Raw genomic sequence first — 18716 nt, 5'->3', positions numbered from 1 at the left:
TTTTATATTACATATTCAGTTATCAACAAAACATTCAAGCTTAATTTAGGAATATATATTTTGACAAAATCTTTAATTTTTATTTTGTATTAGTATATAAGGAATTGAATATCATTTAAATATTACTTATTATATTTAAATTCAAAAAAAAAAATCCCTTAGCATGTGCAAGTTAAATATGTATATCTATTTTTGTTTTTTTTTTTTTCATTGCATATTCAATTTCCATCAAGTATCCAAATTTGATTTAGGAGAACAAATTTTGACAAAATCTTAAATTTTGTATAAATTTATAAAAGTTAATACAACTTAAAATTTTCTATAAAAAAAAACTTTATATAGTGAAAATTTCATTAATGAAAACAATATAAAAATTAACTAATTTCCTTCAAATAACTAACCAATGTCAAATCTTTAATCGGCCAAACATGCCCAACATATATTTGATATAATAATAATAATAATAATAATAATAATAATAATAATAATAATGAAATATATATATATATATATATAAGGGTAAAAAAAAGGGGGGGGGGGACTCATGGGTGGAAATCATCGGCTATAGCTCACTTACCCCTGAAGCAAGGCCAAGGCATGAGACCACTTGGGCGTAGTGGGGACTCGAACCCGCGACCACATGGATGCACGGCCGGTTCCTTACCACTAGGCCACCCACCCAAGTGGTGATCTAAGGATGAAATTAATTATAGTTAAAGTATTAATAAAGATGTAAAAACATAAAAAGAACCTAGAGTCTGCAAATTTTGCAATACGTGTCGCTCGCTTAATTTCCGCGACACATGTCGCTATCCCTCGATTTATGCAAAACGCGTTACTCAATATCCATGACACGCATCGCTCTCTCTCGATTCTTGTGACACACGTCGTTCTCCCTCGATTTGTGTAAAATGCGTTAATCGATATCTGTGACACGCGTCACCCCCTCTCGGTTCTCGCGACACACATCGTTATCCCTCGATTTGTGCAAAATGCGTTGCTTGATATCCGTGACACGCGTCGCTCTCCCTCAATTCTCGCAGCACACGTCGCTCTCTCTCGATTTCCACAACACGCGGTCATTCCCTTATAAAAAGGGTACGCCCTCCTCAAACTCTAAGCATCACAGTTTTCTACCATCTTGAACAACCACATTTTGGTTTGAAGAGATTAGTTCTTTCCAACTTTTCTCTTGGTTGTCTCATTACTCAAAAATGTTGCCAAATCACCCAACTCCTCAAGCTGCTGAGAGTAGCACTAGATCGCCAATCCAAAGATGGAAACCTAGCAAGGCACAGCTGGAGATTTTAGAGGAGGCCTTCTGCAGCAGTCAAGGGGAACTCCCTTCCGTGGAACAAACTATCTTACTTGCAGCACAACTTCGAAGGTATGGTCCAATCAAGCCAAGGAATGTGCGCTTTTGGTTTGAGAATCGTAGGCGTAGGCGAGAATCAGTTGGAGAAGCCACTATCTCAACTACTGCCCCATCAATTCTCCATATTACCTCCTCCGCCACTACCGACCCGAGCAGTGCCCCTGCCATTCTTCCAACCCTCTTCCCTATCGAGAATATTCCGACTATGAAACTTATAACTAATATCACACCAATGGGCTATATCCCTTACAATGGCAATATCGCAGTCACCACACTAAGGGTTTCGGATAATGTTGGCCTACTTCACCATTGCAAGGAAATTCGATTCGCATTGAGACTCATACACGGGCCACCAATAACTCAGGAAGAGGGCAGCTCTTCCTCCCTCGCCGAACAAACGGGCATTCTCTCCCTTTTTCCGACCCAAGCTGGCGACATTATAAGAGGTCAACTCTGCCAAGAAAGAACCCAGGCGGTTAGCAGTGACACCGCTAGTACTGCGATAGATGTTAACGTTGATCTAAAGCTCTAAAGGCCAGATCTCATATATTTTTAGTTTATAGGACATGTATAATATATATGTATATATTTTTCCTTTTCCACATCTTCTGAATTTCTTTTCCATTTCAACCCCTATTAGACCGACGATTCACACTTCAATTCCCAAAATAAAATATTTCGTCAAATTAACCCTCAATCTATTCTAAGACTTAGTTAAATCGTTAATCAATTTACTCTTTCTAATAGCACAACCAATTATACAGTACTCATTTTAAATTAGTAAATTTCGAGGACGAAATTTTTATAAGAAAGGGAGATTGTGATGACCCAAATATATATATATATATATATATATAAAATTAAAGTACAATAATAATAAAATAATAAAAATGGTCATTAAGTTAATATCAATACAGAAGTGTTTTTCTATAGGATCCTTGATTCCATGTTTGATGCTTAAGAAAGACCTTGTCTAAGCGAGTGCTTAGAGACCATTGCGGCTCAGTCGCTCCCTAGAGGTCGGCCTGGTCAAAATGGAATTTCATAGGATAAACAGGATAGACATTGTTTGTATACGTAAATAAGTATATATACATAAAATAGTGTTTTGACAAACATAATTTGTAAAAATATATAATAAGATGATAATAATATAAGTATCATATGTGGGGCCCACAAGACTATGTGGGGTCCACATAAGTCCCGGAGCCACAAGACACTGTTTATATACGTAAATAAGTACATAAAATAATGTTTTGACTGATATAATTTGTAAAAATATATGATAAAATAATAATAATATAGGTATCCTATGCAGGGCCCACAAGACTATGTGGGGCCCACATGAGTCCCGAAGCCATATGGAGGTTCACACGAGTCTCAAAGTTATGTAGAATGTATAAAATCGTATAAGAGTTATTCGAATTACGTAAGATCCATTCGGGTCTCAAAGTTGTGTGGGGCCCACAAGACCATGTGGGGCCCACATGAGTTTTCAAAATTTAAATTTAATTCTTATTCAAAAATAAATAATAAAATAAATAAATACTAAAAATAGTTTAAAAGTAATAACAATGATAATAGTAATGATAATAATGATTAAGAAAAATAATAAAATAATAAAATAATTAATTAACTAATTGATTAATTAAATAGGTAAGTAGATAATTAAAAATTTATTTAATGAGAATGGTGACAAGCACTCCCACATGACCTCCATCCCCATCCCATACTCAACCCATACCTTGCCCATCCCTTGCCCATTCTTTAATTTAAAAAAAAAATTATAATTTCACCCATCTCCTTACACTTTTATAAATTTCATTTCTTCCCCAAAATTTTCCTATAAATAGAAAGCTCTCAACCTTCATTTTTAACAACAATTTTCCAAGGAAGAGAAGGATTAGTAAGTGAAAGAATTTGTGATGGAGAGAGAATTTTTGAATAAGTTCTCACTCACCCACTCTTTCCGATCTCATTTCTTAAAGATAGTTATTGTGTTTGTAGCACGCGGTAAAAGAAGAAAGTAAGTAAATTTTGATTATGTTAGTTTTTTTTTTATTTAAAATTTATACCCGAATTTATTTTATAAGTAAATTTCAATTATGTTAATTAGTTCCACAAAATTTCCATGAATTTATTTTTACGCATATTTAATTATACCCGTTTTATCTTTAATATACTTGCATCTATTTTTGAGTTAAGAAATGTTCTAATCCCCTCGGATAAATTTTCAGCATTTCTTTCTATTCAAAAATAAAATTATATATATTTTTAATACAAAAATTGTGTGGCATGAGTTTATTTCTACATTGCATTTTTTAAGAAATATGAGTAAAGATGAGATTTTTACGATATTATTTTAAATTGCATAAATTATAATAAGATGATTTTAAAATCCCTTATGGCGACGAAAGTTCAAAGTTACAGATGCTCGGTATCGCAACTTAAAGTTTATACAGATCAAAGTGCACTCACACTGTTTACAGAGTAGTTATTTATGTTAGTGAATTTCTCCTGAGTGCACACCTGGTTCCGGACCAGGACTTAATAAGGAAAATCTCACTTAAAGTTTACGTACGTTGATTTAATTTGGTCAGCCAGCCAACTAAGTCTAGTCTTTGGACCGCACAACCCAGTCATGGAGGTAAACATGACTTACGGCAAACAGGCCTAAGGGTGGTTTTTATAATATATGTTTATACATATTTAATTACGTGTACAAAGTTACTGATTATTTGAAGGAAAAGTGTAAGTTTACGTGAAAAGGATCATTCTGGTGCTTAAATGACGATCTAAGGAAAACGTATATGGAAAAGTATATGTATGTTTTAAATATTTTTATAGTTTTAAAGTTAAAAATTTAATTTAACAATTATAGTATATGATTATAAAATTTTACTGTTGTAATTGATGGTAAAAATGTTTTATGTAGTAAATTTTAAATTTATATTTATTCTAAAAGCAGTTTTGAAGTTATAGTATTAAATATTATTTTATGAAATTTTTTAAAAGTTCATTTTAGCCACACACTAATAATAATCTTATTTACTTACTGAGCGTCGTCTCACTCCAATCATATTTTTATTTCAGATAATTTGAAGAGCATGTTGGAAATCAGGCTTAGCAAGCATGCGGGTGGGGATTAGAAAAATAAAGATTAATTAGAAATATTAGTATGATTTCAGATATTTATATTTGTGTAATTTTCTTCTTTTGAAATAAGTGATTGTAATATGGATAATTAGCGCTCTGTTTAATAACAATTGAGTTTATTTTGCTTCTCCTGTAAATTAGTAGTAAAAAGTTAATATCCCAGGCCCCTCGGGGTCGGGGTGTTACACGCCGGCAAACCACATCATAGCACGGCCCATACGCCGGCAAACATATCATAGCACAGCTCATACGCTCGCAAATCACATCATAGCACGGCCCGTATGCCGGCAAACATATCATAGCACAGCCCGTACGCTGGTAATTCACATCATATATAAAAATCTCGGCCCGTATGCCGGTTTTTCCATTATAAAAATTCGTATCATAACCCCATTCTAGAAAATAGTAAATCATAACATTTTATACTCATGCCACACTGAACAGATTTTCAGCATATTTAACATACCATCATTTAACCGTATTTTTCCAAATGTAAATCATACATAAATATATTCAAACATATATAAATATATTCATTTCCCTGAAATCAAATTCTATAATAATATACATACATTTTTCATAAAATACTAGCTTAGTTTATCCCCTTACCTAACTATTGAGAAAGCCCCCAAAATGATCCAGTCTAACTCCCGTAGGATTTCCTGACCAATACCCTGAAAATGAAAACTCTCAGTATTAAACTTCAATATTTCTACGTGTACATCATTTCTTACAACTACCATAAGATCAAATTTGGCTTAAAAAGCCTTACCTCAACTTAGGGATGATTTCCTACTTCGTTCCACCAACGATCCGCTCCGACAAACTTGTAGAGAACTTCGCTAGGAGCGTCGTGGTGGCTACGGATCGTCGATCCGGCGACTATCAGGGCAGGAATCTAAGAGAGAAGGGAGAGAGAAACGTAGAGAGAGAGAGAGAGGAGAGAGAGAGAGGGGTGCTGAAAGTGATTAAAAATCCCGATTTTCCACTATTTATAGAGGCTAAATTTGTCGACGAATCCTTCAGTAAATTCGTCGACGAAGCCCTGTGTTCGTCGACAAAATTCAGAGCAACCCAAACTACCTCTCGGTATTTTCTCGTCAACGAAACCCTGTGTTCGTCGACGAAATCCTTAAAGCCTTCGTTGACGAAACCCTGTGTTCGTCGATGAAGCTTGGCAGCTTTCCTTCTGTTCCTGTTTCCGTTTTTCCTCCCTCTTTATTAACTAAATTCCATTTTTATTCGAGTCGTTACATCTTGGGTTGCCTTTGGGCCAACATTTGGTAGTAGAACAAGTGCTCTATTCTAAAATTATTTTGGACTTAACTGTCCTTGAGTGATCCATGGCAACCAACGTCAAATAGTTTGTTGTCATCAAAACTAAATTAATGAAACCTTGGGGCAAACACAAACATCCTTGCTCTCCAGACACATCTCCACCATCCCCTTGAACCATTAGCTCAAAACTACTTCTAGTTAGTGGCTTTCTTCAAAGTAGTAGCTTGGCACTCGGACTCCAACACTTCTTTATCCAACCCCATCTCTTTTTGCACTTTCTTCGCCTCTCTCCTTGCACAAGAAGTTAGACTCTAGAACAAGTTAACGAATAAACCAAGGAAGTAATAAAAATAAAGGACTTATAAGTCACCTCACCCCTTAGGGCCCAAACAAGACCAACTTGTCATCAACCTTAAGCAACTAGAAGAAGGAATCCTAATTTGAAAGAGGCCTTAAATTTGGGTCTAGTCAACCATGGACTGATAGGGATTGAAACAATTATTTTTTACTAGATCATTCCACCAAGTCCTTGCTGGCAACCATCACACTTACTTTGACAAGTTATCCCCAATGAGGAAAATGCATAGGTACATCGTATTAATAACAAAATTTTGGACTCTTCGTTTTGCTCTCAATTGTTTGGCCTACATAATGTTATCCATTACTTTTCACGTTTACATTTAATGTGCATGTGGAAAAGCTTGATCAGAATTAGACCCAATTTAGTAATTATTAAGCCTCTTGTGTTGGATCAATTATATATTTCTAGTTTGGGAGAAAAAAAAAAGTTACATTTGGACATATATACACTTTCTATGGTTGAAAATCATGTGAAATTGGGTAAATTTATAAGATTTCATTATGAGTGGCATGTTGACACTTGGTAAGCGTACATGCTTTTAAGGTGTCATTCACCAACTTTCTTTTTTCAGTACCATTTTTCACATTTTCCCCCTTTTTAAAATGCCCGACAAAAGAGCATGTCCTAATTTTTAGTCATACTTGGGCCCTTTTAGACCCTTGAATAGTTTGGTTAACCACGAAGACAAAACCCGATTCCTAGAGTGCATGTTTGCCAGTAAAATAATGCCCAAGGGGGGCCTCTTTTGAGGCGTTTAGAAACTTGAAAGTTAAGTGTCGGATTAGAGAGCAAAAAGATTAGAGATGTCAAGCCCTACATAAATATTATTTTTTAAAAATTAAAAAAAAATAGAGATTTCTTGAAGGAAGCTAAGGCCTTAGCTTTTGTACTGTATTATGTATATGTTTATTATGCAGATACAATAACAACAAATCAAGCCTCAAGTTTGTTAGATGAGGTAAGGTGCATGAATTCTTTTAGTTAATTTACATGATTATGGACAATTTCCTCTAACAAATTCAAGACTATTATAGGTGTGGAGCTTTAATTTTATACTACAAAAGATTTTATTTTAATACGTGTTATAATTTATATGATAATTGATCCAAATGAACATTGGGGAAATAGTAACATGATTTAAGGATGATGTTGATCAATGATATACATGGTTGAGTGTGTGCTAGCTTGAATGGATAGATGGTCATACCTTTATTGAAATTAAGAGTTACCATGAGTCAATACCTATTCAAATGGGGTAAGTAGTCAACTAAAAACTCTACACATTTTTGTTCGAAGTGCAACCCCTTTTTTGCCTATCCAATTCTTTATGTGATTTTGTCACAAATTATATAGATGAATAGCATTAGAAATATGATTTTTATTTTTATTTATTATTATTTTTTTTATGTTTAACAAGATGAGAATGATGAGCAAGTCCATGCCCAAGAACTTATTACTTTATGAATTGTAATTGTTATTTTAATAGGTCCCGTCACTCTAATTCTTTGGAATTCTTTGGAATCCATAAACCATTCCGAGTGATGGTCAAAATTTCTTATATGCCCTTAAATTTATTTGAGATGTGAGCAAACCTCGGATTGGAGAAGAACATGATTCTTGGGTTCCTTTTATTAGAACTATATTTCTATTTGTCTTTGTTTCTAGGGCTCTTGTACCTTGGAAAATCATGCACTGGGAAGGAAAATTTACACGCTTGAAATTAAATATCTGCTTATGATTGAATTGGATGCTTAGTTTTATTAAGTAAATTACCCAATTTGTTTATAATGTTTCACTTATTTTTTTCATGGAATTGAAAACATCAATTTGTTACAAGATTTGAATTTGAAAGGGTAAATTTAGGTGCTCAACTCTTTCAAAGCTCATTGAATTTCTAAGTTCATAAATTAATCCATACTGCTAGATTTTCAAATAAAATGATTTTCCAGGTGCGCGAATCAAAAAATATATTTTTAAAAAATCTGAATTTGACATGGTAATTAAAGTCACTTGGCCTACGATTAGGGCTCTTACTACTTCATTTTCATCATCTAGAAACAATAAACCCCCTAAGATATAGGTTAATGAAGTTCCTATCATTGATGATAGCTCAGTTAAAGGTTCTTACTGGAAAAGAATCTTAATTTTTCTAATAAAAAGTCGATCCTTAATAATAAAAAAAATCAAAATCCTAAGAATAAGTTTTTTTTTTTTTAATGTTATTTTTTTATCTTCCAAAGGATTTCTCAAGTAAAGACAGGCAACCCCAACCAAAACTCAACAAATATAAAATAGTTAACACCCAAAATAAATGAATGAAACAAGAACATATATACCTAAATATTAAGGTATTATCTGCAAGGAAAATCACTTCGAAATAAACAATTATGTATATCAAGGCTTATATTATTTGGAAGCCCAATTACACAACACGCAATAGCTTTCCCACCGTATTTCATCCGACCATCTTACCACTTTCATCCTCAACCTCTGACATGAAAATGAAATCCCAATCGACAAACCATTTAGATGTTTGGATGGTGGAATAGAAATTATTGTAATGAAAATTTCCAAAATAATATTTTTCTATGATAATAATCAGTCTTGTTTATTTATAGAATAAGAATTGTCATGATAACATTTAAAAATAAATATTCCTCATCTATTCATTGTTAGCCATTAAAATTCACATTATTATTTACTTAATAACAGTAACAAATATTCCTTTTGTATAAACTACCAATTCTACAATTAAAGGCTATATAAAGAAGAAGATATTTCGCCAACCAAACCTAACCTAAGCATCATTTCAAAATCATTCAAATTATTTTGACTGTTATTTAGGGGCCAATATCCAAAAGGCAGGTATTCATTCAAGACGACAAACTTTTTCCCTAGAGTAAAGGGCTGCAGAGAATAGTTCTGAAATAACACAGGAGCTCATGAAATAGACAGAGTTCATTAATTAAAGGTGTCATCTTGATCGTAATTTATGTTATTTCCTTGAATTTCATCTATAAAAACATTGTCATGTGCTAAGATCTAGTGCCACCTGCTTCTTTTAAGTGGATTGCTTCGAAGTAGCAAGGGAGTGCTTTGATCTGCAAAATAGGTGAAACACTTGAAAAATATTGACATTCCAAGGGCCCCTTCCCTTCCCATCTTCAAATTCTTTAAGCAGGATTGTTAAAATCCTAGAAGACACAATATACTCACTATAACTGGTACATGCATATCTTGGGGTTGGGGGTGAGATCCATAATTTTAAAATTGTGCAGAAGAAATATAAGTAAACAAAATGGATACATGTGACCTGGCTTCTAACACGTCCACTTGTCAAGAAGCTTACAGTTCATTGGACCGGTATTCGCTGTTTGCCCCGCTTGCATCCATCAAACCATAACACTTCATGTTAAACAGTGGGGATGATTGTTGTTCTATAGTACATTACTGTCAAGAAAATAAGAACATAAGCCAACTTCAAGAATCCAATGCTTAAAAATCCCAAAAAATTTATCCACCCACGATAATGTTCCAACCATCATCAAATAGTGGATGCCCTTCAGAACAGTTCAAACCACAATCTGTAACGGGAGCAACATAACTGTGAGAGAGAGAGAGAGAACAGATACTCAAAAAATAAAAAACCCTCACCATATGAAGTCAACACTCCATATCCAGGGTAAATGTCGTAAAACTATTGAAGAAAAAAGAATTTGACAGCTTTCCATTCTATCCTGCATATCCAGAAGCAGAAATAATCAAGCAAATATTATTTGCAAGCAGCTGCATGCAGATACTATATATGGGCTCATCATGGTACAATTTACCTAAAACTAAACTAACGGAACTCGTCATGGGACTCATAATCTTCCTCGTCATCATTGAAGATAGCACTATAAAATACATATGGATTCTCAATCATCTCTCTTAGGGTTAGACGTCCATCTTTGTCTGTATCCGCCTGCATAAAATTGATGCAACATTCAGCAATTAAGATTCGACTCAAACCAATAATTGACGAGAAGTACAAAATACAAGCAAACAAGTGCCTAAATAGATGTGATAGCCCAATTCATTCCAAAACTGCTAAGACACTGCCCAAAAGTAACCACTCTATTTCTTATCCAAGAATGATAAATCAAAGGGACAGACATAGAGCAGCTTCCTTGCCATCATCTGAATTGGGGGTTTAAGTAGTGAAGAACAAATCAAAGACAGTGACAAAACATGCAAATTTTACCAATTACTGAAATTTTGGGGGTGTTCAAACTATTTTAAGTGATGGTTCATTTTAGGAAACCTTGATATAAATGGGAATTTCAGACAATCAAATTATTCTTTTTGTCTTATTTTTATTTATTTATTTTTGTTATTATTGCATTTTCTGTGATGGGGTGGGATGGGGGTGCTTTGGGGGGGGGGGGGGGGGGGGTGGGGTTTGTGGGGGGAAGGATTGAACATATAATGTCATGACAGCTTTCCTAAAACAGAAGATACAGGTTTTTTCAAGGTTACATCTATAAAAGCCTAGAAAGGATTTCATTTGATGTTGATAAAACTCGATATAGGAATCCCCTGTCAGTGGTTAAACCAGAATCATATCACATGCTGAATCTACACCCCTTTATGTCTGATTCAGTTTCGCAGGGTACTTGGGATGTCTCAAAATGACCTATGTGACTAATGACTCAAATAAATTACATTTTTATTTAATAGAAAAGGAAAATTTATTAAACCAAGCAAGAAACAGATAAAATAATAGAGAACAAGAAGTCCTTAGTCAAGAAACACAGGAAAAAGGTACATCAAAACAATAAAGCCACCCACTCTCAGATGACATCCTGAAAGCAGAAGCCCTTAAGACAGCCTGCACTATAAGCCCAAAGTGAAGCCAAATATTGCAGACAGTCCCAAAGAAGCCCAAATGATCATTCATCTCCAACAAGGGTAAAGAGCTGTAGGGACATATAGATGGCAGCAGCAAAGGGGGATCTACTGCGGAAAGGTCTGTGGCCGACAAGGCAGCTTGGGATGCCAAAGATAATCAAATCATGTCCTGGATTCTTGGTTCTATGGAGTCACATCCGATTCTTTCTCTGCATCCTCATAGGTCTGCAAAGACTGTGGAATTATCTCAAGCAAGTCTATAACCAAGACAACAATGCTAGGCGCTTCCAGCTTGGGTTGGCCATTGCTAACTATACTCAAGGCGATCTATCAGTTCAAGACTACTACTCTGGTTTTCTGATTTTGTGGAATGATTATTCCAACCTTGTTACAGCCACGGTCTCTGCAGAAGGATTGGAGGCAGGATCGGTGACAGGACAACACGTACACAAAACCAGCCAAAGAGACCATTTTCTAATGAAATTGAGGCCTGACTTTGAATCTATTCGTGCCTCTCTAGTAAATAGAGATCCTGTTCCGACTTTGGAGGCCTGTTTTGGGGAACTCTAGCGTGAGGAACAATGCCTCAATACTCAAAATATTATGGAGCAGTCTCGTGTTGCTTCTGGCACTGTCGCAGTTGCCTATGCTGCTCATGGCAAGGGGAAGGGTCGTGACATGAGCACTACACAGTGCTATAGTTGCAAGAAATATGGCCATATTGCCCTCAACTGTCCTCATAAATTTTGTAATTACTGCAAGCAGCCAGGGCACATTATTAAGGACTGTACTATTCGTCCTTCACTCTCCAACAAGGTCTATCATGCTGTTGTTAGTGGTGACTTACAGCCAGCTATGCTGCCACTGCTGCAACTTCTGTTGTTGCTTTACAGCCTCCAACACCTTTTCTAACACAAGAAACGGTGCAAGAAATGATTGTGAGTGCATTTTCAGCATTGGGTCTTCAAGGTACTGGTTCTTCATCTCCCTCTTGGATCTTAGACTCAGGTGCTTCTAATCATATTACTAATTCTCTCCATGGTTTAAGTAATGTCAGATAATATTGTGGCTCTTCACATATTCAAACAGCCAATGGTAGTGCTCTACCCATTGTGCCAGTTGGTTATGCATCTTCTTCCTTTAAGGATGTTCTCATATCACCTAATCTCTCTCTGAATTTAGTTTCTGTTGGCCAGCTTGTGGACCAAAATTATGATGTACATTTTACTCATAGTGGTTGTGTTGTGTAAGATCAGATGTCAGGGCAATTGATAGTGAAGGGGCCTAGGCATGAACGTCTCTTTTCTCTATAACTACCTGTTCCACAAAGCTTACCTTCTTTCTCTGTACTGTCTTTGCTTTGTAATAAGTCTAAAAGTGTCAAATGAAGTCTGGCATAAGCGCCTTGGTCATCCTAATTCTAGGGTACTATCTTATTTGTTGAAATCTGGTCTATTGAATAATAAAGAGCATTCTTCTTTCACTATGTTTCCTAATTGTGCAACTTGTAAACTTGGCAAAAGTAAGACTCTACCCTTTCCTTCTGAAGGAAGTAGAGCCACCCACAGTTTTGACATCATTCATAGTGATGTATGGGGTATTAGTCCTATTATTTCTCATGTCCAATACAAATATTTTGTGACATTTATCGATGACTACAGCAGATATACATGGGTGTATTTCTTGCAGCACAAAGTTTTTCTTGTGTTCAAACTGTTCTTAGCTCTTGTTGACACTCAATTTTCAGCTGCTGTTAAAATTCTTCGGTCAGAATCAGGTGGGCAATATGTCTCGTGAGTTCCAATATTTCTTGCAATCTAAAGGTATTATCTCTCAACGTTCTTGTCCATATACTCCACAACAAAATGGAGTAGCTAAACAAAAGAATCATCATCTTTTAGATGTTGTCTGGACCATGCTCATTGAGTCTTCGGTTCCTCCTACATTTTGGGTAGAAGCACTTACCACAACAATCTTTCTTAAAAGTAGACTTCCTTCCCAAGTTTTGGATTTTAAGTCTCCATATTTCAGGCTTTATCATCACAATCCTACCTATACAAATCTTCACATTTTTGGGTGTGTATGCTTTATGCATCTTCCCCCACCGGACAGAAACAAGGTTTCTGCCCAATCGATCCGTTGTGCCTTCTTGGGATATAGTGTCACACAAAAGGATTATTTATGCTATGATCCAAACTCTAATCGGGTTCGTGTTTCAAGGAATGTTCTCTTTTTTTTTAAATCAATGGTTCTTTCCTATGTCTTCCTCACCGGAGTCTTCTGTTGCTTTCTTGCCTTCTTTTGAGGACACTTTTAGTGCTCCTAGTACTCATGTTGAAAGGATCCAGCCAGGCATGGTCTACCAGCAGAAACCTCCAGTGCTGCCCCCTTCTGCTCCTCTCTTGCCATCTGCTCCTTTGTGCCGCTCCTCTAGAGTATCTGGTCCTCCTGACCGTTATGGATTCCCATCACGTAAGGCAGGTACTTCTGCCCTGTCTGCCACTCTATCTTCTGTTCCTCCTGCAGGCCATGCAGGAGGAACTATGTGCTCTTGAGGCTAATAAGACTTGGGAAGTGGTGGATTGTCCTGCAGGTGTGACTCCAGTTGGATGTAAATGGGTCAATTCTATTAAGGTTAAGTCTAATGGTAGTTTGGACAGGTATAAAGCCCGCTTAGTAGCTCTTGTAAATAATCAAGAATATAGAGTAAATTATGAGGAAACTTTTGCTCCGGTGGCCAAAATGACCAGCATCTGCACAATTTTGGCTATCGCCGCTTCTCAAAATTGGGGTTTACACCAAATGGATGTGAAGAATGCCTTTCTTCACAGAGATCTCAAGGAAGATGTTTATATGCATCCTCCTGCAGGTTTACTTTCCACCCCAACTTCAGCAGTGTGCAAGTTGCTTCACTCCTTGTATGGTCTCAAACAGGCTCATCGTGCATGGAATAAGAACTTTACTTCTACCTTACTCAACTTTTCTTTTCTCAAAAACAAGTATGATGTATCTTTGTTTCATCGCAAAACTAATATTGGTGTGGTCATTCTCCTAAAATGAAAATTTCAAGAAGGTAATGGACCATTGAAATCAACAAGGAAATAGGAAATCAAACCATTTTGTCCTGAACTCAATTGGAATAGGCGAGGAAAAGAGGTGGACAATGTCAATTTTGGTCTAAATGAATCAATTGTATATTCAATTGTGTATTCTTTACATACTCGGGTCCCTATTTAACATGTACACAGAGAATAAAATATGGAAAAACAGAAGAGGACACAACTTGCAGTTGAGATGTGTCTTTTAGCTTTGGTGGGGGAGTCTCATTTTATAGCCTCTAGCTTGTGGCAAGATCTCATGGTAGGTGGTGGCTCACCCACCATGGTAGGTGGTCATCATTCACCAACTGTGGCCGTCATTCACACTATAGGGATTTCTACATTATTTACATCCAAAACAAATTCTGTCAACATACAACCATGGTTTTAAATAAAGGCCGCGACCGTTACGTAACGCCGTTACGTAAAGGGTTTTTGGGTTACCGATACCGTTACACACCGCGAAATCGGTGGGAAGAAAAATCACGGCCGTAGCGGCCGTTACGGACTGCGACTGTTACATAAAGGCCGCTACGGCCGTTATGTAACCGCTACAAGACTGTTACACCAAAAAAATATTTTATTTTTTACTTTTTCTTCTCACTTTTTCTCTCTCTTTCATATATCATTCTCAATATACCAAGTGGCAAGAGGGGGAAAAGATTATAATGAGGATGACAATAATACAAAATTTACTATTCTTTTAAATACTCACAATAGATACATTAATTAACAATTTCAAAATACTAACTTATTAGGAAATTTTTTTTTTTTAATAATATTAGTAATGTGATATTTATGTTCTTTATTTTTCAACTTCAACCTTCTTTCTTTTCTAGCTATTTTATATTTATATTATTCGTATGTCTTATGTGTCTAATAGATTAATGGAGTGTATAATGTATTTTATTTTATTAATTCATTTAGCACACATAAGAATTTATCACAGATAAGAACAATGAGAAGTATAAATATGCGCACACACGTAATTTTCTATCAATGATAATTTAAAACAAATGTAAATTTGTTGCCCTTACCAAATAACTTAGTTCCTTGAACTAAAGGGTCCAAAATACACAAACCCTTTCTAAGAATGGCTAAAAGCTTAAAACATGCAAGTACACTAATATGCACAAGGTTGTGCGTGCTTCAAAAAAATTCATGGCCGTTACACCCACTTCCCGTTATGTAACATCCGCTACTCCTGCTTCCCGTTACACCCGTTACTGTTACGTTACGCTACCCGCTACCGCGATTTAAAACCATGCACACAACACATATAGCTGTCAATTACAACACATGTAGCTGTCAATTCTGCCAACATTCCCCCCTCAAATTGATGCTAGGCGATCGAGAAGCATCAATTTGGCAAGAGGAAACTGATGGCGAGGACGAGAAAGAGCCTTGGTGAAAACATCAGCATTTTGGTGCAGTGGAAATGTGTGGAAGAGTAATCTCCTGACGAGCATAGGCTTTACGAATGGAATGACAATCCACCTCAATATGTCTGGTGCGTTCATAAAAAACGAGATTGGCAGCAATCTAAATAGCACTTGTATTATCAGCATGAAGAGGAGTAGGAGCAAGCTGCCGAACACAAAGTTCTCCTAACAACCCTTGAAGCCATAAGATTTCAGAACAGGCAGACGAAATAGCCCGATAGTCACCAACCCAAAATAATCATTCCATAAATTAATAAAACCAGAATAAAATTGCTCAATGGAGAGATTCTCCTGGCGATAGTTTCCGATGTCTAACTCCAATTGAAACTTTCGAGCAGAATTATTTTGATAATAAATTTGCCGAAGGTAATCCCACATCATCTTAGCAGTAGTGAACCCACGAAGATTGTTGACCATATGAGGTTCAAAAGAGCTGAGTAGCCAAGAAGCAACTTTGGCATCCCTACTTCCCATGAATTAAGTTCCTTGGAAACAGTTGGAGCCTTAGAAGACCCATCCAAATGACCCCATAACTCCTTCCCTTTCACCAACATTCGAAACTGGAATTCCCAACTAGCATAGTTCTTGCCATTAAGGCGAACAATATAATTTTCTCCTGACATAGTTACCACCAAAAAAAAAATTGAGCAGAACAGAGAAATATCAACAGTTACTGGAATAAGAATTTCAACAGCCCAACAACACCAAGAAAATATTTGCCGAAAGCCACACACCCAAACAGAATTGCTACAAACTTATAGCCATAGGAACCAGGCTTGCAATAAAGATATAATTAGAAAAAATAAACCTGATTCACCGGAATTGCCCCTCCAAAATCTGTCAACAGCCACCAAGAATTTGTCACGATCAGCAACAAAACCTCCAAACCAGAAAACCACTACACTAAGACTTCACAAAAAAAAAATTCCCAACACCTTCAATAGAACTGCCAAACAGCAGTTTAGAACCCACTGGAAATTACCGATCTCCTAAAGAAACTGCTGCTACCCAGAACTCTCTGCTGCTACCAAAAAAATTACTGAGAAATCAGGAAACCAAGAATTCAGCTTCAGCCAAGCTAAGAGAAAACTATGAAAATAATTTGGGGGTCTAACACCATGTCAATTTTGGTCTGAATGAATCAATTGTATATTCAATTGTGTATTCTTTACATACTCGGGTCCCTATTTAACATGTACACAGAACAAAATATGGAAAAACAGAAGAGGACACAACTTGCAGTTGAGATGTGTCTTTGCTTCAGTGGGGGTCTCAGTTTATAGCCTCTGGGTTGTGGCAAGATCTCATGGTAGGTGGTGGTGGCTCACCTACCATGGTAAGTGGCCATCATTCACCAACTGTGGCCGTCGTTCACACTGCTGGCCATCATTCACCAACCATGGCCGTCGTTCACACTGTAGGGATATCTATATTATTTACATCCTAAACAAATTCTGCCAACATACAGCACATGTAGCTGTCAATTACAGCACATGTAGCTGTCAATTCTGCTAACAGACAAGACAATATTCCCTAACCAAATGTATTTCCAAAAATGAATATTACACCCCTTACCTAACACAAATTTAGCATGGGGAATAAATAGAGGGTAAATCTAAGAAATAACTTTCCACAAACTTTCCAGAAAGCATCTAGAACCCAAATTGGCATCCCAACCATTACTGTCACGTCTAAACTTGCTTTTAATAAATTTATGTCACAAAGAAGAATCCTCTAAAAGGAACCACCAAATCCATTTGGACAAGAGAGCCTCATTTTTAGGCACCAAATATCCAAGACCCAGCCTCCCTCCTATTTAGACCTACTAAATACCTCCCAACTCATCAAATGGTCCCTAAAACCCCCTAGACTTGACCAAAGAAAATCTCTCATAATCCTCTCGATCTTACAAGCAACACCCACAAAAATAGAATCAAAATACAATGGGATATTAGAAAGGCAACTCTAGATTATAGTAGTCCTTCCTTTCAAGGAAAAAAAAAAAAAAGTTCCCTTCCACCCATCTAGATGCTTGGACACTCCCTCAACTACCAAGTCCCAAAAGCTAACTGACCTAGGATCACCCGCCTCCCCAAAGGAAACCCTAGATAAGACAGAGGCCAATCAAACTCAACACACCCTATCTCCAAAGAAAACTCTCTAATAATCACTATTATAAAATAATAAAAAAATAACAATCAAACAAAAAACAACAACAACAATAATAATACTAATTGTTATTATTATTATAAAAAACAATAAAATCAATAATAGTTAAAATAAAAATAATAAAAAACTAATAAAAATATTTATTACTATAAAATAGTAATAACGAGGAAAATAATAATAAAAAGTGCAAAAATAATAATTATTGTTATTTTAAGGGCAATAATTATTACAAAAATAACTAAATAATAATAACAATTAATAATAATGACAATGGCAATAATAATTATTACTATAAAATAATAACAAAAAGAACAATAATAAAACTAATAAAAAGGAAAAAATAATAATAATAATAATAATAATAATAATAATTTTAAGGATAATAATTAGTATAAAAATAAAAAATAATAATAACTATAAAAAATAATATTAAAACTAATAAAAATCAATCATTAAATAAAAATAATCATATGAAATTAAATAACTATGTATTAGGGATTTTTAATAAAAAAATGATTTAATTTTCATTTTGTATAAAAGTCATTGAAGAATATCATATGTTAAAAAGAAATTGAAATTGGATTCATCCAATCATTCCATGTTACTAGCCAAACGCAATAATTGCATTCCAAAAGCAATTCCATTCCTCCCTCGATTCCTTTCCTGCTTCAATTTCATTCTGCAAACCAAATGAGGGGTTAGTGTATGGTTAGTGTATTGGCCCAATAAATCCTTATATGGATTAAAATAGTCTCTAAGAGCATGGTTTGGTCAATTCAATGTTGTCGTACTTGAGTTTGGCCTCCAACAATGTGCAACAGATCACTTTATATTTATTTGCCATACTCTATCTGGCAGGATTTTGCTTATATTGTGTATTTGGATGATATTGCGATTACTAAAGACGACAATCAATGCATCCGAGATCTAAGGCTTTTCCTACAAAC

The 18716-nt window shown here is 35.5% G+C and overlaps 2 protein-coding genes across 5 annotated transcripts in view; both read right to left on the bottom strand.

The window, feature by feature from the left end:
• LOC131154584 (uncharacterized) overlaps positions 1-18716 on the bottom strand; it is a 531072-nt gene that overhangs the window by 309492 nt on the left and 202864 nt on the right. The window lies entirely within an intron of this gene.
• LOC131154589 (uncharacterized) overlaps positions 9111-18716 on the bottom strand; it is a 49422-nt gene continuing 39816 nt past the window's right edge. The window contains exons 6-9 of one of the 4 annotated variants that reach the window (XR_009136517.1): positions 10001-10134; positions 9825-9907; positions 9520-9620; positions 9111-9271 (exon numbers count right to left, since the gene is read on the bottom strand). Coding sequence is in view for 1 of the 4 variants with exons in the window: in XM_058107494.1 (XP_057963477.1) it covers positions 10012-10134 (123 nt within the window). In the remaining 3 variants the exon portion in view is untranslated. The other 3 variants (XR_009136519.1, XR_009136518.1, XM_058107494.1) reach the window with 3 other exon arrangements.

This window comes from Malania oleifera, chromosome 4 (assembly GCF_029873635.1).
Source record: "Malania oleifera isolate guangnan ecotype guangnan chromosome 4, ASM2987363v1, whole genome shotgun sequence".
Lineage (NCBI taxonomy): Eukaryota > Viridiplantae > Streptophyta > Magnoliopsida > Santalales > Ximeniaceae > Malania > Malania oleifera.
Note: the sequence above shows the minus strand (reverse complement) of the source record. Positions and strands in the feature narration are given on the sequence as shown.